This window comes from Callithrix jacchus, chromosome 5, assembly GCF_049354715.1.
Source record: "Callithrix jacchus isolate 240 chromosome 5, calJac240_pri, whole genome shotgun sequence".
NCBI lineage: Eukaryota > Metazoa > Chordata > Mammalia > Primates > Cebidae > Callithrix > Callithrix jacchus.
In genome coordinates this window covers 151467632-151491169 of record NC_133506.1, presented here as the reverse complement: position 1 = coordinate 151491169, position 23538 = coordinate 151467632, and the positions used below count along the sequence as shown (strand labels likewise).

Below are 23538 nucleotides of genomic sequence, written 5' to 3'. Positions count from 1 at the left end.
GCAAACATGATGAAACCCCGTCTCTACTAAACATACAAAATTAGCCGGGTGTGGTGGTGCATGCCTGTAATCCCAGCTGTGTGAGAGGCTGAGGCAGGAGAATCACTTGAACCCAGGAGGCGGAGTTTGCAGTGAACCGAGATCACATCATTGTACTTTAGCCTGGGCAATAAGAGTGAAATTCCATCTCAAAAAAAAAAAATAGCTTTTAGAAAACTATAACTAATAGTTATAGGTGTTTCAGTTGAGACACCTCATCAGAAAGTTGCTTTGCCTCTCAATCTTTAACATTAACTTACCTCAAATAGTAACTTTCTGGTGGTTTGCTTTAAAATTTCAATCTGGCTTAATGTTTAAAGTATTTCTAGAATTCTTATATTTTAGCAGCCAATTATTTTCTGTCTTAAGCCTAACATCTCCTCCAGCCCCAAGTTAATCTCAGACATGACATTAATTTGCCTATTCAAGTTTCTAGTAGGTTTTCACTTAGGGTAAATCGAAAAAGTTGAAAGAGTACCACAAGTAAGATACCAAGTGAGCTAGTCCAAGTAGTTATCTGCACTACTGGTACATAATTCTCCAAAAGATGGATTGTAAGAAGGGCCCCCAGGCTCAAAAACAGAGTTCACTTTTATGTTAACTGAAAATATGCTGTCCTGAATTTGAAATTATTTAAGGTACATTATTTCAGTTTTGCCTAACCCTCTGCTCACTAGAATAACAGAATAGTAAGTAATCTTACAGAGGCAGTTGTTAGATTGGCCTGATTTTTTTTTTTTTTTTTTTTTTTTTTGAGACAGTCTCACTCTATTGCCAGGCTGGAGTGCAGTGGCACAATCTTGGCTCACTGCAACCTCAGCCTCCTGGATTCAAGCGATTCTCCTGCCTCAGCCTCCCAAGTAGCTGGGATTACAGGCATGTGCCACCATGCTCAGCTACTTTTTTGTATTTTAGTAGAGACAGGGTTTCGCCATGTTGGACAGGATGGTCTTGATCTTCTGACCTTCTGATCCACCCATCTCGGCCTCCCTAAGTGCTGGAATTACAGGCATAAGCCACGGTACCCAGCCAGACTGGCCTGATTCTTAAGGGTTACTAAGTAGGAGGCACCTCCCCATACCATAAAAAGAAATTACAATGCACAGCAACCTGTGCAATGACATTTACCTCAGAGCAGAACTTAGTCAAGGGACTCTGGCCACTGAAATGCTGAAATGATATTTTAAGGCCGTTTTACCTATGGGGTCTCGTCCCCAAGACTTCTCAACCTACTTAAGAGGGACATAATTTTAGTTTTGTACTTCCCGCTTTTCCCTTTGGCCATGGCTTTTTCTGAAGGTGATTAGAGGGTCCTTTCCCTCAATCCAACTAAATTATTGTCCCTCTCCCATGATACACTCAACAGAACTCAACAGCTACACAAGTTTAACTAGATTCTAAGTGTTCTATCTAGTCATTCATCCAAAATTCAAGACTATTCAAAGTTGGAACTACGTAGTTACTTTCCATTTTTTCCCCTTATATTATTCATGGCAGTTCTGTTTAATGAGTTATTAAAAATATGCTTAAGGAAAATGCTGAAATAAAAGCATTTTTATTATAGAAAAATAGGAAATTGGCTGGGCACAGTGACTTATGCCTGTAATCCCAGCTACTTGGGAGGCTGATGCAGGAGAATTGTTTGTACCTGGGAGGCAGAAGTTGCAGTGAGCTGAGGTCACGCTACTGCACTCCAGCATGGGTGACAGAGCAAGACTCTGTCTCAAAAAAAAAAAAGGAAATTGAAAAAAAGTAAAAAGAAGGAAATAAAAAACACCCCAAATCTCATTACCCTGAGAAGACACAGTGATATCCTGGTGTATAATTTTCATTATATTCTAGGCATTTTTTAAAAAGGAATACTTCTCTAGATTTTTTTTTTAAACCAGGTTTCTCTTAAAACTATAATATTGGTAACCATGTTTCCACATCAACAAATCTTCCCCTGAAACCTCATCTTCATAGCTTCCAGTGTTCATTATCCCCAGCATTGCCATTTTCAAAGTCAATATCTGTCTCAAGCTCAGACAGAGGTCTAGTTAACTGTGATAACCTTCAAAGCACTGGTGTTTCTTCACAGCAAGGCATGTTTCTCTCTTTTGCCACCTCCTGCACCTGCCAATTATTTGATGAAATTTGGAGGATAAAAGTTTACAGAAAGATGCATAGAGGAGTTAATAGGGAAGCAGTCATTGCAAGTGTGCTATGAGGTAACAAGCAAGATTTAAGTTGACCACACATAAGACTTCCTCAGAGAGTCAGTTTTGTGTGCAAGATGCTAGGTGTCTGCTGTGGGATCCGAAGTGGGGTTGAAATTTCACCGGCACCCCTGCTGGCCAAGTGTGGTACTGCACCCTTGTGGACGCAGGGACATTGACTACAGTTTGCACAAAGACACTGTGGATAGTGAGGCCGTGGTTCACACCGGAGAGGCAGTTGTTAGATTGGCCTGATACTTAAGATCGACCAAATAGGAGGCATTTTCTCATTTCATAAAACAAAATCTGCAGTGCACAGGAACCTGCTACAACAGCAAGAATGCCTTCACTTGTTCAAAAGCAACTAAAGGGAGTAAGCAAGTGCTCACAGCTATGGCTGGCATGCTAAGGAATTTAGAGTGGGAAATGAGAAAAGACAAGGAAAGGAAAGATAAAATAATGAAAAAAAAAGAGAGGTAAAGGGAGGTGGGATGGAGGATAGGCGTGGCAGAACATTCCCCTTAATGGTCCTGGCTGCTGAGGACTGGTGATATCAATAACAGCCAGAAAGGTAGGAGTGAAAGGTACTTCATGGCAGCCTAAATCATCAACATCACGTTGAGAATGATGATAAGATTAAGGGTGAATAGAAGAAATTTTAAACTACAATATTGGTAACCACGTTTCCACATCCACAAATCTTCCCCTACAACCTCATCGTCATAGCTTCCAGTGTTCGTCATCCCCAGCACTGGATAAAGAGGACATTTAGGGGTATGTGGGGAGAAAATACAGTAGTATAAGCCCGGAACAAAAGAGCAATCTCTCCTTAAAGTCGAAGCCACCTGGCTCCCCTAAGAAATGAAGTCCTCTGCACTTTGAGTGAGCACGCATACCTTAAACAAAGAGGAGAACACATGAAATGTATACACAGCACAGGAGCCATCTGAGTCGCACATAAGCTGGTTGATGTGGCTACGCCAGGCCTCCTCGGCATCGTCACAGGCTGCGGGCTGAAAGGCGGCAAGGATGGCTGAGAAGAAGGGCGAGGGAGGGGGAGAGACTCCCCTGTCACCTTCTCCAAAGCTGGAAAAAATGAAAACAACTATGTCAAGAAGTGATATCCTTATTATCCTATACTGGGTTTTATATCTTCTGACCCTGAGAGTCAGCAAAATGAGGTAACTTTTCTACCCACTCTTCCTTTTGAAGTTGCTTTGGGGACTTGGCTTTCATTCAGAGGTCACTGCAATTTTTTTTGGTTTATTTGTTTTGAGTCTCGCTCTGTTGCCCAGGCTGGAGTGCAGTAGCGTGATCTCAGCTCACTGCAACCTCCACCTCCTGGGTTCAAGCAATTTTTGTGCCTCAGTCACCAGAGTAGCTGGGATTACAGGCGTGTGCTACCACGCCCAGCTAATTTTTGTGTTTTTAGTAAAGATTGTATTTCACCATGTTGGCCAGGCTGGTCTTAAACTCCTGGCCTCAAGTAATCCATCCAGCTTGGCCTCCCAAAGTGGTAGGATTACAGGTGTGAGCCATTGCGCCCGGCCAGAGGTCACTGAGATTCTGTCATGCTTCAAGGAGATAAAATTTGCACCTCTGGAATTTCTGTGATTCCTCCATTCCTGATTCCCTTTCTATAGACTTGGTGCCTTTTTTAGCCTTCAGGAAAGGCCTCTCATGTTCAGAGGTCATGCCCCAAAGTAAACCACAGTTCCTATGCTTTGGCAGTTTCATTCTTCATTTTTCACTTTGAAAAATTATAAAAATTTTGAATCTTCTAATTTTTCCTTTCTGGAGGGAGAATATTAATAAATGCATATGCACAAATACCTGCAAGACAAAGGTGGAGGAGACAAGGAAACCAGAGATAGACAGAGAAAGAGAGACAGAGGCAGGGAGAAAGAAGAGATAACGAATACTACATGAAAAGTCAAATTCTTCTCTAGGTATTACCTTAACCTTTTCCTTTGATGCACATATATCAGTCACTGTAACAGAAGGCCTTTGTCTAGCATATCAGAAGCTTTTACTTAGTTCTTATTTTCAACTTTCAGAAGAGTAATTTTAGGATCTCGACTTTCTTTTCCTGAAGTAGACCTGTAGCATTATTATTTCTGATTTACTCTAGATGCTGGATTAGTCTAACCTCTGGTATTTTTATCTGTTTCTTTTCACATTTTTTTTTCTGTTTGTGTATCTCGCTAGTCTAAGAAATACCAGCCACCATGCCAAAAGACGCCCGCTTACAGAGTAGGTATTTACTGTATAAAGAGCCTCTTGTTCCAGTGTTTTAACTCCAAATGGAAAGAGCTTATTTCCAAGGCTTGCCAAGTGTTGCTTATCTTCAAAGCTTAAAAGGTCTGGACCATGTTTCCCAGGCTCTTCCTTGGTGTTTTACATTGCTTTCTGGCCTTCTGAATTCATGTGTAAGCGTCCTTTCTTTGTTCCATATGAGGCCCTACAATTGTGTTGGATGACTCTAACTCAGCCAAGAACCCACCATGATACATGTCACTTTAGACTCCTTCATTAGAATATCCCAGCAGTGCAAATGTGACATTTAACTAGAGTGTGAATGCAATACAAAGTACCATGAACATTCACACCACTCACATACACCAAGGGCTCATTACCTCGCCAGGGTAAACTGGTCCAGCGCCCGATTGCCTTTTTCTTCCCCCTCAGTCATGTCCAGGCTAAAACTGTCACTGCATTCAAAAGCTGCTGGGAGTTCATTGATGGAACTGGAAAGATCATCCTCATGCACAGTGGTGTCCTCCTCCTCACGAACAGCTTCAGCCTGGAAGAATAAAAAGAAGAATCCCCCAATGTGTAAGAATACATACAGGACAACCGGTTCAACTATGGAACAAATAAGAGAGAATGAAATGCTGATGGTGATAGAAATGAGGGCATTTGTTTTCTAGCTATAGTATAGTCCATTTCTACGCTGGACTCAGAAATTCTCTGAAGTACTGTTCATTCTTCATCTTTTCAATCTCTTCCATGTTAGTCCCCACAGGGGCTCTCAATAGATTTTCATACCTGGCCCATGCTTATAGGGTATGAATGGTAACTTGGAAAAGACCATCAAGACCTCCAATCCAACCTCCACATTTTGCAGATGAGGAAACAGGACTCCATGCAGGAAAGGGAGTTGTCTAATATCAGGTCCATAGTCAGAGTTGGAGCTAAGACAAGAAACATTGGCTTTGGATTCAGAACTCCTTCCATGTCCAAACCCAGCCTTCTAAAGCAAGCCTATTCAGAGTTTCTCTAAGATAGAACCCCTTTCCCAATGGAATGAGGAATCATCAGGGCCTGGCACAGGAGATGCCCAGGATACCTGTGGTGTGCACGAGTGATCCAGAATCCTTCCCTGAGCCTGTTGGGTTGCTCGGCCTTTCCACATAGGGGATCCTCTAAGATCCATTTGCATGTATGCTTTACCTTCGAGAATATCCCTTGAAAATAACAGTTATGAGTATCTGCTCTCACCTGACTACAAAATGTGGAATGAGCAGGACAATGAAAGGGCTCTAAGGCAGGCAGAAGCAGGATCAGTGAGAGGCAGGAAAGAGACATTCAAGTAAAATGGAAAAAGAGGCTAGGTTTGGGCCTGGGCCAGGGGGAAAAGGAGGACTGATTGTTCTTCAGGAGAGGAAGGAAGGCAACTGGATTACAGATCAGAAGGGAGAGGAAGAAATATGCACATGTTACAGTGAGTCATTTTCTTAAAAACAAAAGGCAAAATAGAAGTGTCTATGAATTAGAGCCTTATCACGAGTTACATCTGTCCACGCATTCAGTGTGTAAATATATATATAATATACATATTACACTTTGACTCTAGAATTATAGGGAAAATTACCAGGAATGGTAAAAATATATTAAGGAAATAAGATATCTCATGTCTGTGGAGGAATTGCCGGTAAAAACAGTTTGAGATGTTTATCCATATCTGCTTTTTTCTGCTTTTTAAAACTACAGTGCTGCCAACAGGGCTGGCTGCTGGTGCCTGTTCTAGGTTATTAGTGTGCATATACTTAATCCATTAGAGAATGATGAGCTCTTATTAAAATACATTTTATTTTCTCTAATATCATAGATATATCAAACATTGTAGAAATGTAGCTTATATGAGAAACTGCATTCTGAAGGGGTAGCTCTTCAGAAATGGGACTTGACATTTTCTTGGTAAGACAGATCTATTACTTAGGTAGTACTTTTTTTTTTTTCTGGAGACAGAGTCTCCCTCTGTTGCCCAGGCTGGAGTGCAGTGGTATGCTGTCTGCTCACTGCAACCTCCGCCTCCCAGGTTCAAGCAAGTCCCTGCCTCAGCCTCCCCAGTAGCTGGGATTACAGGCACCTGCCACCATGCCCAGCTAATTTGTTTGTATTTTTAGCAGAGATGGGGTTTTACCAACCTGGCTTGAACTTCTGACCTCATGATCCACCTACCATGGCCTCCCAAAGAGCTGGGATTACAGGCATGAGCCACCGTGTCAGGATACCCCTTTTTATGAGTACTTTCTATGAGAAATCTATATGTTTTCAGCATTCAAAATAGAAAAATTGAGTAAATGACCATATTAACAATGAGAAATATCAAATGCTAATAACTTCACATCTCTTTTGTGATGTTTTTTCTATGAAATTTAATTTCATAATCTTAGGATTTTAACTTAGACAACTTTTCTTTCTGGGATTTTTAAATATTTGGCTAAAAAAGAACTCTGCTAATTCCAAGAATCCTGATTGTAGTAGCTTCGCAATGAGGCAATCTTGGAAATAATTACTATTTTAAGCTTCAATATTTTTAGGTATTTGCAATTCGTTGATTGCCCTTGGTTTAAAGCACATTGATTTTCCTAGATTTCTGATGTATTTCTACTACACTATCAGATAATATAGAATAGCCAATATTATATTTTTCCATTAGAACTGTCAGAAGGAATATACTTTTATAACATTTTTTTTAAATTTTATTTTTTCTTTTGAACTTGCACAACAATAACCAAACTCAGGATAAAGAGTGCTTGACTCTACCCTAATAGCAATAGATTATTTTGGTATTTCTACTATAAGGAAATACAATTCTATACTGATGTGCATAGATGTGGGCATAGCATGCAAGTGGATGGTTTTCAGAACATTTTAATAAAATAAACTTTAAATGAAACACATGCTGTTAGATTTTTTTTAAATTAAGAAAATTACATCCATTATTATGTTCTCCTCACAGAGTCTGGCGAGAAGAGTTTTGTGTGAATCTGGCATAAGACTGTGATTGACATTAGAAATTCTGATAGTATGCCAAAAGGCAAGCACTGAATCAATGTACAAACTGTATAATTGTTTCCTACAACGGAAAGAATTTCCCCAAATACGTGCAGACACCCACACCTCACTCAGCATATTGTTTTATAAAAGTCATGACAAAGATCAGCAGTTTCCCAGTCACAGCGATCTCAGACATACACCACTGGTTTTGCCATCCACCAGCAGTGTTTACGCAAAATGTCTCATTTTAAAAAGACCTCAAATCACGTCTTTCAGCCAAGAAGAAGATGGCTGCTCAAGTTTGTGGGGGTAAAAGAACTTCAAAACATAGGCTCAGGTGCACAGACTTCCATTATTTTAAAAAAGAGACAAATAAAATGATAGTCTCTCTACTTGAGACCCCTTAAGAATTCTTGGAAAATTGGAAGTGCTTTTTTTTAAAAGGATACTACAAATCATCATTGCTAAAATCTCTTCACCTTTGAACCCTCAGAAATCTGCAGATTATTCATATCAGGCAAGGAAGCATCAAAGCTGGACATTCTCGTGTTAAAGGAATGAGTGTCTGCAGGGGCCAAGTCACAGGCTGTGGTGAGCAGCTCCATGGGATTTGTCTCTTCAGAGGGGGAGAGAGTCATGATCTATTTAAAAAGCAAAGGAAATTAAACACAGTATAGAGTTCCCATTCTTTAAAAGCTCTAATTATTCTCTAGTTGTTAGTTAATATGACTTAACTCTTTTAACTTCCACATTTCACCATTACTGGACCTTAAACATAGCAGCTAGTAATCCAGGGATTTTCAGATAATCACATCAAAATGTCTGTCTTATCTCCAAACTTTGAGATCTGGGGAATTTTTTTTAAAAGATTCCAGAATCATAAAAGGTATTTGGGAAAAATCTAGGCCTTAACAGATCTGGTAGCTTTCAGGGTGAATCACATGGAACCTAGTCTTTGTTTCCATTTGCAACCTACAGAGAAGACTGCCAGCTAGAACCCATTAGACACCACCTGACGGTTCTGATTTTAGCTCAGCAGCTGTGGAAAGTTTCTTTAGCTGCAACTGGAAACTATAGTCCTGCAGTAATTACAAAAAATAAGCCTCCCAATTCCTACATTGGGAGAGGTGCTACTTACTAGGTCTGAGTGCTCCAGGATCTGGCTGGCTGTGAGGTCCTCCTCCTCAGATGACTCATCGGAGTCCTCATGGTTCATTTTATTCAGGCTGGGAGTGCTTCCTGACAGCTGGCGCTCCTCCAGAATCTGCATATCACACTTGTCCAGGCTGTCCAGAGAACGTCTGCGTACTCCCCAGTTGAAATTGTCCATACTCTCACCCTGAAATTACACCATCAGCCGGTTTTTTATGCCAAAATCCTCTTGCACTCACACGTTCACACTTTTAGTTAGTCAAAGCTTAGGAACAAATATTGTCATAATCAACTCTTAGTCCCTCATCTACTTTGGTATCAAAACTTTTGTTTACCAATGTGAAAAGTAGTAAAATCACAGTTTTCCTGTAAATGCAGGTGAAGTCATAGGTAGAAGTGGTCACATACTTTTCTTTGGCATGGTGGGTAATTATTACATTTTGTTAAACGTTGATTTTGATAAACCCTACCAACGATCTGTGCTTTCAAAAATCTGTAAGAAAGACATTGTTAGTATGAAAACTTCAAATAGGTGTCAGCCCCACCGCCCTGAGGTCGGCCCCTGTTTAGTATAGTTTTCAGAAGGAGAAAAAAGTAGTAGCTATGCTCGTAGCACATTCCAGAATCCTTTGGGTATTTAGTGGAAGAGCATTAGATAAACATTCCAGCCCGTCTCTGCCACAGCGGTTTTCACAGATACAATGCAGAATCAAAGACTATCAGAGCAGCTGGGCCAAGTCGGATGGAGCATGCACTATGCAGAGGCTAGAGCAGCCACACCTTAACTTTTGCCTTAGGCTCATCTTTAAATAACTGTCCCAGTGTAGAAAATCATTAATTTCCCGGACTTAGTACCAAATATTATTATTATTATTATTTTTATTTTAAGACAGAGTTTGGCTCTGTTGCCCAGGCTGGAGTGGTGCAGTGCCACGATCTCAGCTCGCTGCAACCTCCACCTCCCGGGTTCCATGCCTGCCTAATTTTTTGTAGTAGAGATGGGGTTTTGCCATGTTGCCAGGCTGTTCTCGAACTCCTGATCTCAAGTGATCCACCCACCTTGGCCTCCCAAAGTGCTGGGATTACAGGCGTGAACCACCGCACTCAGAGCCAAATATTATTTTGATTTGTGTTTTGAATTACTGAGAACTAGCTTAAGTCACCATTTAAGTGTTAAAGACAGCTTTTAGTTGCATTCAGACTTTTTCTACAAACCATCAGTTATTAAGTAAGTGTATTTGACTTTTTTTTTCTAGAATGGATTTGGGTTTCATTTTTCTCTGTTAAGACAGGAATAAAGGAAAAGAAATTTTACTCAGCTGACTAATAAGCAAAATTTAACGATGATCTGACAAAATCTAGTACAGAATCTTTTCATTTACCGGTAATTTGAAACACTGCCTGATGGTTAATTGAAATAAAATAAAACAATTTTTTCTAATGAGAGCTCAGTGAACAGCATATGAGATATGCAAATTACTATAAGACTTATGAGCATTATCATCTATTAATTTTCCTGTTTTAAGGGTCCATTGTGCTTGTCTCCTGGTGAAACAAGCTTGCCATTCTCATAGATCTGTCATATAACAGAGGCATAGCTTTTCCAAAGTCTGCTTGGGCTATTCATGGTAGAAGGCAACAGGTATAAATCCTTAGCACAATCTGGATAAGATATACAAATTATCATTATTCATCCTCACATATGATATTTATGATTGCTCTTAGGGCTGTATGATTAAAAAAGAGAGTAGAGACTCAGAATATTGTTTCTAATATCCAGTATCTGGTGTGATAAATTACCACCACATATTTTTTCTTTTTTCTGGTGGAAAATGGCTAACTGTTGCACTGGAATTTAAAAAATAGCCACTGCAGTGAGAAAATAAAAAATATATGAAAGAGGCAAAAGTTCCAGGAAAAAAAGGAAAATTCAATGTGTAAAGAAAGGAAAAAAATAAAGAAAAATCAGAATACTAACTATACAGAGTAAAAAGAGAAGAATGTGAAAATTATAGGGAAAAATAAACACAATTCACAAAACTGACTCTCTTGTGCCAATGACTGGAAGGGTTAGATGAACTGTCTTAGGTAGCGATTCTGGAGGTCTCCCGCACTGCACCTGAGACAGAACCATGAGCTTGCAGAGGAACACAGGCACCCATGTGGGAGAACGCTACACCAGGCACAGGTTGCTGCTACCGCTGGTTTGGTGGTAGCTCTGGTGAAGACCTGAACCAATCAGGTGTGAAAATGGGGAGGCAGGGAAAGCTGTTCTTGTAGGAATAAGGTTTGGCTGTCTTGCTGGCGGATGCAATATCTCCATTAGAGGCAAGAGTGTTTAAACGGTTTCCCTAGTGGTGGCTGAGAGGTTGAGACGGAACAGTGTTGTAGTCTGGCCTTTAAAGTCCACAGTAATTAAAAGTCAACCAGGCTTTCTCAGCATGGCCCCAGTGGAACAGCCACCCTCCATCTTTCCTCACCCCAAATGTCAGATTTGTATTTTATGTTATATACAAAGTGAAAAGTCAAAACAATTTTCTATATGTGAGAAAATGCAGAGGATGGCTAGTCCAGATGAACACTCTGATTATGTCAGTTATCAAACTTCAAAACCACTCAGTATTTATACTGAGATGGGAAAGTATTAATAAACATTCTAGAAATGTTAAGAAATAATATTTTTTGAAACATTTTTTCATATTAGAACTTTGTCAAACAAGGATTATTGTTGAAGAAACTTGGGTGCACTGTGGTCAAAACATGTTCCCCCAAGTGTTCTACTTAAAGTTAAGTCTGATATACAAAGATAGAGACTGATCATAGGTCAATTTGTCCAGGATGATCCAGTTTTAATGCCTGTTGTTTGGGCATAGATATTATTAGTATGCCCTTTTACTTTCAAAAGGGTCTGGGTTTGGATGAAAAGTTATCTAGTCACTACACAGAGACAGAGATACCCTTTAATCCCTGGGGGACAAAAAGATTCAACTGAAAGTATATATGGTATATAGTTAGATGCACATTGTTCATTTCACTCTTTTTTTTGAGACTGAGCTTGCTCTGTTGCCCAGGTTGGAGGGCAGTGGTGCAATCTTGGCTCACTGCAACCTCTGCCTCTTGGGTTCAAGGGATTTTCCTGCCTCAGCCTCCTGAGTAGCTGGGATTACAGGAGTGCACCACCAGGCATGGCTAATTTTTATATTTTTAGTAGAGACAGTGTTTCGCCATGTGGGCTAGGCTGGTCTCGAACTCTTCACCTCAAGTGATCTGCCCACCTTGAGCTCCAAAAATGTTGGGATTATAGGTGTGAGCCATCGCATCCAGCGATTTCAGTTTTAATACAAGAATCTAACAATAAAACCCATCCAGTTGTGCAACCACTTAATGAGAAATGATAGGATTTCCATAGATCAGATTTGAAAGCTCCATTTCTCTCAAAAGATATAATCATGCAACTTTCAGAACTAGGCATATAAAGGTTTTAAAAATGTATTTACATTTTAGAAGACATTTCCATACTAGAGCAGCCAAGAAAAATACCTTTTATATCACACACCTAAATGGAAATATGCACGCAAATAAGCACATATTCTGGAAGGGAGGAAAAAAGCAATTATGTTGTTATAAATCTGCAAAGATGCAAAACATCTACTAGCATATCTGAATTAAAAATAGCATCATCTTACCTGAAGTTCCTGGGTAGCAGATTGAATGAACAGAAAAACAAACAAAAGGTCTATTTACAATGATTATATTAAAGAGACTCAAAAACATTTTTCTCAGTGCTAACGAAACACTAACAGTGCTAATAATATACATACATAATGAGATATCTTGGGAATAGGACCTAAGTCTAAATATGAAATTTGCTTATGTTTCACATACACCTTAAACACACAGCGTGAAGGTAATTTTATATAATTTTTTGTTTTTTGAGACAGAGTCTTGCTCTGTCACCAGCCTGGAGTGCAGTGATCTCAGCTTACTGCAACCTCTGCCTCCTGGGTTCAAGCAATCCCCCTGCCTCAGTTTCCTGAGCAGCTGGGACTGTAGGTGTGCACCACCATGCTTGGCTAATTTTTTGTATTTAGTAGAGATGGGTTTCACCATGTTGGCCAGGATGATCTTGATTTCCTGACCTCGTGATGCGCCTGCCTCAACCTCCCAAAGTGCTGGGATTATAGGCGTGAGCCACCGCACCTGGCCATTTTACACAATTTTAAAATAATTTTGTGCATGAAACAAAGTTCTGACTGCATTTTGACTATGACCTGTAACATGAGGTCAGGTGTGGAATCTTTTACTTGTGACATTGTGTTAGTGCTCAAAAAGTTTAGAATTTTTTAGCTTTTTAGATTTTGAATTTTCAGATGAGAAATGCTCAACTTGTATTCTTATACCCACTTAACAGACAAAGAAATGGAAACCAAGAGGAACTGCATCCATGCTTAAGGTCATATAGCTAAGGTCAGTGTCCCAGGTGAAATTCAAACTTGGAGCTGCTGGACTCTGAAGTCCAGGTATCCTCACTCTTCTACTCATGCATGTTAGAATCCCTTATTGTGATTTTACTGAGAAGTAGCAAAACATTCTCAAATGCCTTGTTTTATTTGGGTAAAATGTACACTCTCAGCCCTGTGAATTTCTTCTAATTTTTTTTTTTTTTTTGACACAGAGTCTCACTCTGTAACCCAGTCTAGGTGCAGTGGTGCAAATCATGGCTCAATGCAGCCTTGACTTCCTGGGCTCAAGTGATCCTCCCACCTCAGCCTCCTGAGTAGCTGGGACCACAGGCATGTGCTATCATACGTGGCTAACTTTTTATTTTTTGTAGAGATAGGGTCTTGCTACATTGCCCAGGCTGGTCTTAAATTCCTAGACACAAGTGATCTTCTAGCCTCGGCCTCCAAGAGTGCTGGGATTACAGGTGTGAGCCACTGTGCCCAGCCAGATTCTTATAAAATCTTAACAATGAAAGATAAAATAATCCCTGTGAGTTTTTAAGAGAGAATAGAAAAAAGATATAGTATTCCTTATTTCTTGTCCCTGAAAAACATTAGTATAATATTTATTTTTATGTAATGGGCATCCCAGATTTTTCCTTCCTTTATTTTGATAGAAACTAAATTTGTGAGCTGTTCTGAAACTGTGTCAGATTCCTTGGCTTTACATCGTTCCTGCTAGGTCGTTTCCTATAACATTTTTCTCTGGCTGAGACAGGAAATGATACCTCTCTTGCTTCATCTGTTTTTCCCTCCCTTGTTTAACTTCCAGAGGGAAACAGGTGTCCAAGCTTGAATTTTAACCTAAGAGCAAACATTAGGTCAGTTGTGAGATCAGGAAGCTGACCTTTTGACATTAGCTGAACTCTGAGCTCTGGTTCAGAGACATTTTGAAAGTATTCAAAACAGTTGTATTTTGCTTTAGACTTTTAAAACAATCCTCACTGCACTCACGAATGCTTTATCTGTCATTTATTATGGATCACAGAAAGCTGCAATACTTTTGATTGGTTCTTAAGCAACTGAAGGTAAAAATTAAACTGGCAGTTATTTTAAGGATACATTATAGTAGTGCCTTTATACTGCTTGAGGACTGGGTCTGCTAAGCTTGTTTTCCAGGGAAAGAATTGGTGAAGAACACCTTTATTCTGAGGACATGATTCTCTCCTGCTGGGGCAGATATCAGACCCTCCTGCAGGGTCATCAGTGGGCCAGGAAGGACAAAAGCAGAGGGCTCTTTGGCTTCAACTAGACATAAGTGGGTTGGTCAGTAACAAAATCCTTTTAGGGAAGGTAAGCAGCTACTTGAAGCATCATTTACCACAAACCTGTAGTTAAGTAAGGAGGTGCCTACCTACTGCAGGACATCCTACACTTGGGATCTGTGCCTGCCTCCTCAATTGTAAGATTAGCAGAGAGCCCTTTGGGAAATCTGGTGCAGTTAAACATGAGTTGACAACACCATTGCCAAAGGCTACGACCCAGGCACCTTTACATAATCCAATCTTATTTAAGTGAACTGAGTTTTGATCCCGGGAGGCAAAAGACCGCCTCTTAGGTAGAACATGCCTCTAAGCTACTGAAATGAAAGTGAGTGGCAGGCGATGCCCCTCCTCTCAGTACCTGTTTTCAAAAACACGATCCATAGCTGAAAGTGTCTTACAGCCATGATTATCACCAAAATAAACAAATCTGCATTTGCCCACTGAGATTTGAATTCAGCCGTTCCAGTGTCAAGAACACCGGCCACTGACCTAAGCAGAGCAAAGAGCTTTCTCGTGCAGATTGTATTTTGTTTCCAGTTCTCATGATTTCATCAAGCACAAAAATGTTGGATCCCTCAGGCTGTGGTCTCATGTTGTAGCAGGCAAGCTTTGAAGGAGTTGAATTAGAGAAACTTCACGTTAGAAATGCTTAAATGCTTAGCAAATTTTACCCAGGTACCAGTGAAGGGGCTCAGAACTGAAATGTTTTTGTGATTTTTTTTTTAAGTCCAGCTTGGGACTACACATACACACACACACACACACATACAGTCTGTGTGGTCATTGCAACTCTGCTCTTTGCCATTTAGAAATAACTTGGCAGCTTTTGCCGTGGGCTCAGACAGGAAGGGTGTGGTAACTTTTGCCAAAGTTTAGCTGCTGTACTTTGAATAAGTTGATTCAAAATAAAGTTTGCAACTTTCCGATTAAAGATCTTGTTATAAAAACTCATTATTTAGCAGGTAAAAAGAATGGTTTCATTAGTCAAGGAAAGAGTGCAGGGATTATTTTGATAGAGACTACACCGTACCTCTCCATCCTCCAGCTCCACATCTAGGAAGTCGAAGTCTCTGAAGACTCTAAACTGCTGTTCGCTGTTTGTGTCATCCATGTTCTCCTGCTCTCGGGCGCCGTCCTCAGAAGAAACCAAGCTTGTCTGGTGCTCGAGTAGATCCAGATCCCCACACGATGAAAAAATCACCTGCAAATCAAGAGTCCTCTCCTGAGAAACTGTTCTCCCTTTGGTTGTTTGTGCTATGAAAAACCGTAATTGGCTTTTCATAGCACTGTATTTCCAGTACACACCTAATTCCTTCAGTGGGTATTTTTAGAATGTTCTTTTATTATTTATGTTGGACAGGTGCCTTCAGATTAAACTCGTGGCAAAGACGCAAGTTCATGCACCAGGAAAATGTTTAAGAATCACACTGGTGCTTCTTAATGGACGAAGACTGTATACTGTGTGTGTGTGTGTGCATGTGTGTGTGCATGTGTGTTTGTGTGTAAACTGAAGCAGTCAGGAAAATGTTCCACTGTTTCTGATCTGATTAGGGTTATAAATTATACATATTTACACACATATATCAAATACATATAATATTTTAGGACTGATACCAAGATATGTTATTGTAGAATCAACTGCGGGAACAAAGGATTTAACCCTTTTAGAGATAAACCAGAATTGGTAAAGAATAAAAACAGAAGCCAAAAAGTATAATACTTGTTCATAGAAGGTAGGTGAGTAACCAGGCCCATAATTTATACTTAAATTCCTCTCCTGTAGATTCAAACAAAATAAAGCATTTTTTAACTACTAAAATCTTTAGTATGTTAATGTTTTAAAATTAACTTCTATGTTTAGGTTCTGCTCCTGAGCCATTTTGGAAGAACTTGGTAGAAATAATAAACTGTAAATGAGCGTAAATGTTTTGCTATCCAGCCTCTACTGAACATAGACTGATAATAAAGAAAATTAGTAATATTCTTTGTATAACCATTATAATGTCTTAGTTGTTCTTGAAAAGTAGGCAAATCATTTATAAGAACTTAAATACAATAAACATCTCTCAAAAGTAAAAAGAGTGAATGGATTTCACACGTACTTTTTTCCTCTGGTGTTTAAGAATAGTGTATGATGTGTACAATGGCCTCGCATAACAGCCCCCTACATAGTTTACACAGGGATTGCAAATGGGTATGTGAGATAAAGAGCCCTGAGGACTAGTCAACTAGAGAGACAAGACTTGAGATTTCTCATTTCCTCGGCTGAAGGCAGTCTTTCCTAGTTAGTGCTGCTTCTCTTATTCGTAATGTGCTCCAGGTAAATATTTCTAGCTGAAAAGGCCTTAGCACAGGGCAGAAGTATGAGTCTGAAGGAGAAAGTGTCAATCACAATGGCAATAAAAGTAGGCCTCATTGGCGGTGCTGCACTGCAGGGACAAAACATACTGTGTCTCTTCGCTGTGGGCTCCGAGGCTCTATCTGCCTCTACCACTGTCCCCTCTGTCCCAAATACTGTCACAAGAGCAGCAGAAAACCCACTGATCAATAACACTGAGAAGGCGACTTAAATGGAGGCCCAGCTTAGCTGATGGCTGGCTGGGGTGCTTTCCCAGATGATAAGAAGTATCACTTTGCACTTTAGCAAGTATTTATGAGCTTCTAATATTTCACCTGCTCATGAACTATGTTAGTAGATTTATTTTGAAATTTTAGAAATAGCTCCACAGAGAAATTTATTTGCTAATTCTTACTTTAGTTGAAAAATATTTAGTTTGCTATTTCTTTTTCATAAATAATAAATATGCTGTGATATACGTGAAACAAAAATACTTGCTAAAACCAGCAGACACTTCTATTGTTTTTATTGTAATATAATCCTATACATAATTCAAAATTTTCTAAATTTTATAAAAGCTTCCAAAGTATACTTATAACATTTTAATCGTTCATTCATTCAAAAGGTTGATGGCATAATTTTTGTTTTAATTTTTTTACTGTAACATCAGTGGAAGTTTGTATGCAAAAAAATGTATTTTTTCATCTTTACTGTATGTGGGTAAGATAAGGACATCAGAGTAAGAAGTGTGTGTGTGTTCAGAGAGGAAAGTTATATCCAAGAGGTATGAGCATATCTGACGTACATGGTGCTCAGCAGAGATGATCATTTATATTGAAACAAAGTCATCCAGGAAATTAAAAAAATGAAAAGAAACTATTCATAGACAAATGAGGAAACAGCCAACAAGATCTTTCATTGTTTCTGAACTCAGTGTGATTAATGCTGTGGGGAGAAACAGTCAAGCGGTTTGCTCAAGATGGTGGCTATCATATTTGTCATTCACAGTTGAATCTTCTAAATTATATGACCAAAGGCAAAAACAGACCAATAAAAAAGGAGATATGACACCAAAGTAACTACGATACATGACAGAACTTACTGATGGATTTTTGCTCAATCCTACTTCTTGGCCACACAGAGAAAGGACATGGACCAACTTCTCTTTTGTTCTCTTCTGGAAAGGAAACACAGGCAGGTTTCATTATGGGGTCCTGTGAGCATGTCGACTCTAATTTTCTAGCCACTAGCCACACAGGGCAATAGCACTTGACATACAGACAGTGAGAACTGAGATGTAAAATACACAAAGGTATGAAAAAAGAACATAAACAGCAATTAAAAATTGTAAAGTACTGAAAACATGTTGAAATAATGTTTTAAATATATAAGGTTAGGTAACATTTATTATTAAAATTAATTTTGCCTGTTTCTTTTTCCTTTTTTTAAAGGTGACTATTGGACAATGTAAAATGAGGCTCACATTATGTTTCTTCTGGACAGTGGTGATCTAAATTATCCCAAGGGGTGTATACGTCTGTATGTGAAAATCAATCCCTAGGTTCTTCAAGGAGATCTATCACTTCCTTTGATAATCTTTTCCTATAGGTTATAACTTTCAGCATTAGCAAGGCTTTCCTTACACTTAAATTAACTCTATTAAGTTACAGCACCAGTCTTTTTTTCTCAAATAGAAGAATACTTTCTGTAGAATGAAAAAATTCATTTATTTTAAGCCACATTAAATCTTTCTTAGTTTCTTCTTCTGATAATTAAACAGATTCAGTTCCTTTTCTTCATAAACTTATTTTCCAGCCCCATAAGCATAGGATTATTCTATAAACCATTACAATTTCCAGTGACGGATAACCCAGGTTTCAGAATGATGGGTGAGTTGATAATTTTTAAAGCAATCTTTCTAATCTCTTTACAATGATTTCCCCCCTTTAATCTGATTTAAAGTTCGTTATTCGGAAACTGCTAGGAGGCCAATGCCACTCTTAGATTTTTCTTCTTAACGGAACTCAATTCACTGCATCCTTCTTTCCAAATTATAGAGGGGACAGACACTCAGTACAGTGTCTGCTCAAGGTCAGAGACAGGAGGATTTTGAGGTTGAGAGATGGCAGAAGACTCACTAAACGATTTTCCTGAATCTTAGTGGTCATTTTACAGTTCTGGGAAGGAGTCAATGTAGAGGGACATGGAATTGGCTGTATATTTTCCTTCTCTCTTCCAGTGAAGTTTTCAGCTGAACACTCACTCAGAACCTGCTCTGTTGCAGCCAGCACTAACCTTTGAGAGAGAAGGTAAGTCCTGCTGGGCACGCACTTTGTCCTTCCCGGCACCCACTTCACCTTCTTCTGGTAACACTGTCCCTCTTTTTATCTTGGAAAGGCTCCATTCTCACTGAGTGGGGCTATGCCTCCCTCACATACCCTGCAAGAACTCTTTTCTAGAATTGCCATGGATGTAAAAAGGGGAAAGGCCTCTGTCACTGTGAAATAATCAGAGCCAAAGATCATGTAAACCTAGAGTTGCCAGAGGTCATCTGGGCCTCTCGTAGAAAAAGCCTGCCTGAGAATGAAGTCAGCGAAGGGGAGAACAAGGGGCGAGATGCTGGGAAGGGAAGATGGGGACAGTGAGAACGAGACAGTCTAAGAATCTGGTTTCTGACACCTGTGTACTAGGAGCCAACTGTGCTTGATGCCAAGATGGGTAAGTTAATAAGTTCCTTTACCACATAACGTAGTTTTTCAATGGATTTGTCACATGTCAACAAAGGTTCCTGAATAATGTGGAAGTGTTACTTGACAGGAAGCCCAATGGCATCTCTGCTATGATGGTTGAGATGGCAGAAGATAAAACATACAATCCTATGCTGTGATGACAGAGAATCTGGCAGCAGTACCCTTGCCCCTCCCCATCTGCATGGCTCAGCCTGTGCATGGACACCATGGTTGAGGTACCTGCTTTGTGGACAGCAGCCAGGGTGGTCCTTGGGTATGCAGCCCTATCAACTCTTTGGGTGTCCAAGTGCTATAGATTGGTTGGGTGAACTAAGGATGTGTTGTTTGGACTTATTTAGGAGAGTGGCAGAGGGGCAGAATTTCTTTAAATGTCTGAAGGGCTAGCATGTGAAAGAGAGATCAGATTTTTATTTTATTTTCTAGACCTTAAGAGAACTAGAACCAATGGATAGAAGCAACAAAGAGTCAGACTTCAACTCAAGGTAATGAACTGTTCAAAGAGAAAATGGGTTCCTTGGAATGTCACAAGATCCCATCCCTGGAAGTGTGGAGATCTATATGGGCAACCTTGGGATGGTGAAAGGGGGATTCCCTTGTGACACAGCCATCTGGATTCAACAGGTCCCTAAACTCCCTCCCAGGCCTGTGGGTCTAGGATTGCATACCTGAGAATACTGGGGCCTTTTCCAGCTCACAGGAACAAGGACATTGGAGTTGGAGCCTGAAGAAGTGGAAGATGCGCTCCGGGTGACAGCCATGGCCCTGGGCTTCCCGTCACGCCCTGAAGAATTCTGCAGCTCATCATACCGCCTCCCTATGACTGGAGTCTTGAGAATAAAGAAGACAAAAGCACATTCTTCTGTCTCAACAGTTCTGTGACACATGAGACCCCTCTTCCCAGAAGCAACCAAGAATGGCTTATTTGATTAAGAATAAAATTAGAGAAGTTCAGTGTTACAAATGGGCTCATTTTCTCAATACTCAAGTATACATTATGAATCATTTTGCATCTTCAACATTTTCTCCCCTCTTCAGCAGCAGAAAAATGCAACTGCTTGTTCTTTAATGTGCTTTAGAAACCACTGATAAAGAGAAGCAAACTGCAGGAAACTAGTCAGTTTTCGATTGTTTAAACTTGAAAAAATTTCTTATAGTTAGAACAAGAGACCAAAAATCCTTTCCTTCTTGCAACTTTTAATCATCAACCTTTATATACTCTCAATTGTTTAAAAATGTATTTAACTTATTTATATCTTTTCAATTATTCAAATGACTGAGGTCAAGGCCAGGTACTTGGGCAGCACTTGAGAAATCTCACTTCCTGAGAGCTCTAGAGTGGGGTGGCTGCGTGAGCAGCACTTCGCAAATATTAGTTCTGAGCCCGTCTCCTTCGCAGACACCAGCTCATGGGCCTGACCTTGGCAGTGGCAGAAACTGTCAATTTCACGCCTGGCTCGAGACCCATCATTCTGCAGCAGTTTTGGGTCTCCAGGGCATGCTGCTAACTGGCTGCATGTTTTTTTGTATCTCTTTGTACAGTAAACTCAAATCGCAGAGTAAAAATAGCTTTTCCCCCTAGCCATGTTAAAAAAATGTGAAATAGACAAGGATTAAGTGGAAACCTTAATGTTATTTACATAATAAATAACATGCAGGTGTCACAGTGGCAGCCAATAGTATCTCATCCTCAAAACTGAAATGACGAAAGGTCAGTGAGGACCATTGTATAAAAACCAAACTTGGATATGACCTACATAATAGGGCAAGTAAGTTCCATATAAGCAAACCAGGTTTATTTCTTTACTTTTCTCTTAAAAATATACTTTAAGTTCTGGGATACATGTGCAGAACGTGCAGGTTTGTTCCATAGATATACATGTGCCATGGTGGTTTGCTGCACCCGTCAAACTGTCATCTACATTAGGTATTTCTCCTAATACTCTGCCTCTGCTTGCCTCTGCACTCCCGGACAGGCCCCGGTGTGTGATGTTCCCCTCCCTGTGTCCATGTGTTCTCATTTTTCAGCTCCCACTTATGAGTAAGAACATGCAGTGTTTGACACTAGGTTTATTTTTTGGTGACTTTATTCATTCAGCAGTGTTTGGAAATGTTTATTAGTGATCTATTATGCACCAGATGTTGTACCAGGCCCTGGTCATAAACATGAACAAAGCGCAGTTTCTGCTTTGGGGGTTCATAAGTTATGGAGTAAGAGATGTGAAAGCAAAGTTATTTTACACCTTATGCTTCAATACAGGCCTCCCAAATGTTTGTTCCTAAACTACCTGGTAAATAGGACCACTTCCTGTCCTTTCTTTTCTTCCTGACTCCTTAGATTGGGTCCCTAGTCTCTTGCTCCTCCCTCTCCCTCCCCTGCCCCCTTTAAGACAAGAATTTAGTTTTACTTGTTTAAAAAATAGTGTGGGTTGGGGAAGCAACTGTAAAAGTGAAATCTGTATTCCTTTAAATTTTGGTGATTGCTGAACTGGCTGTCGTTCAGGGAGAAACGTTGTGTATATAAAGACATGACCATTGTGAGATGAAGAATGAGTGAAGGTCACGGTTTAAAATGCTTACGATCATTCCATTTTTAAATACCTCTTTTTAAAATCATTTTTTACATAACCGAGGCCAGTTTCTATTTATAAAAGCTGCCAACTGAGAGTCCCAGTGAATATGACACTCAATGGGTTCTTAAAAAAGCAGAACCTCATTTAGTCCTTATAAATCTTCACTTGAAATAACTGTCAAGTCTTCTTTTCTCTAGGCAACTACTTTTGACCTTTGCTACTATAAATTCATGCTAAAGTTCACAGAAACAGTTAACATAGTACCTCTGAAATATCGAAGTGGAAGTCCAGGGTCTTCCCAGGTAATTCCTTGGAAGCACTAGTCCACACTCGATGCATCTCTATTTTTGAGAGGTCAGTGTGCTGGTACGCAGGTAGAACGAGGCTGGCTGACCGAGACACCACCAGCTTCAAGATATTCAGAGCTTCTCTCCAGTGAACGCTCTGTAGGAAATAAAACATTCAAAGGTTAAAAATAATTTCATTTTTTTAAAGCTAATGTAAGTCAGAATGACCAGTGAGAAGCTAGTGATCAGTCAGAATTCACTGACTTAAAACAGTGCGGGAGGTTCCATGATAAGGAAAAGGCAAATGACATAAAAGGCAATGTATATATAACAAGAGCTACATTTAGGAAACACGCCAATAAAAAAAGACCAATTTTGTCCATTTCAACTAAACTAAATTATTACTAATGAGGTACCATTATTGGTAATGAGGCACCTCCTTCATTTGGAAAAAAAAGCTCCCAGTGCACTTTATGCCACTGACTGTTCAATTCATTCTTTCTGAAAGTTCTCCCCACCTCTGGTTTCCAGTCTTCTTTGTCCTTCTCCTAGTTCTCTGGCTCCTCCTGGTTCATTTGCTTCCTGGTGCCTGGGTCTCTGCCTTCAGCCCTCTTTTCTTCTCACTTCTTGCCTTCCTCATTACTTAACTCAAGAATCTGGAAGCTGTTCTTAACCCTTTCTTTCCCTCCCTCCTGGTAATCTGTTCCCTCCTCTGCATTCCTGCTGGCATTGGCTCAGTGGCATGCTCTGAGGCCTTACTATCTCAATGGTCCCTTACTGGTGTCCTGGCTTGCAGCCTTTAAGAGCATCAGATCCAGCTAGAGTGATCTTCCTAGAACTTTTCAGACCAAGCCACTTCAACTCATTCATGGGCTCCCTCTGGTGGACAGGGTGGAGTCCATACTCTTTGAGCATGGCCTGCAGGGGTCATCTTCCCTAGGCTGCTGCTAGAGTTCCCCAAACTTTGCAAGCTCTCTCAGCCTCTGTGCCTTTACTCATGATCTGCCCTCATCCTTGAATACCTTTCACCTCCTTATTGGCATGTCAAATTCCTACTCTGCATTTAAGACTCAGTTTTACCATCTTTGTTTCTCTGACAACCTCCAATCAGAGTGGGTGCTGCTCCCATAAAAGTATTAGAAACATAGATA

General features: G+C 40.0%; 1 protein-coding gene across 9 annotated transcripts in view; it reads right to left on the bottom strand.

Annotated features, from left to right (window-relative positions):
- Window positions 1-23538, bottom strand: part of FRY (FRY microtubule binding protein) — a 472456-nt gene that overhangs the window by 27749 nt on the left and 421169 nt on the right. For 6 of the 9 annotated variants that reach the window (XM_054256748.2, XM_078375252.1, XM_054256746.2 and 3 more), the window contains 8 exons: window positions 22365-22544; window positions 20196-20357; window positions 17883-17957; window positions 15473-15643; window positions 8662-8862; window positions 8003-8164; window positions 4874-5040; window positions 3134-3323 (listed from right to left, as the gene is read on the bottom strand). In XM_054256748.2, coding sequence (XP_054112723.2) covers window positions 3134-3323; window positions 4874-5040; window positions 8003-8164; window positions 8662-8862; window positions 15473-15643; window positions 17883-17957; window positions 20196-20357; window positions 22365-22544 — 1308 coding nt within the window. The remainder of the gene's footprint in view (window positions 1-3133; window positions 3324-4873; window positions 5041-8002; window positions 8165-8661; window positions 8863-15472; window positions 15644-17882; window positions 17958-20195; window positions 20358-22364; window positions 22545-23538) is intronic. The other 3 variants (XM_078375253.1, XM_078375254.1, XM_035303383.3) reach the window with 1 other exon arrangement.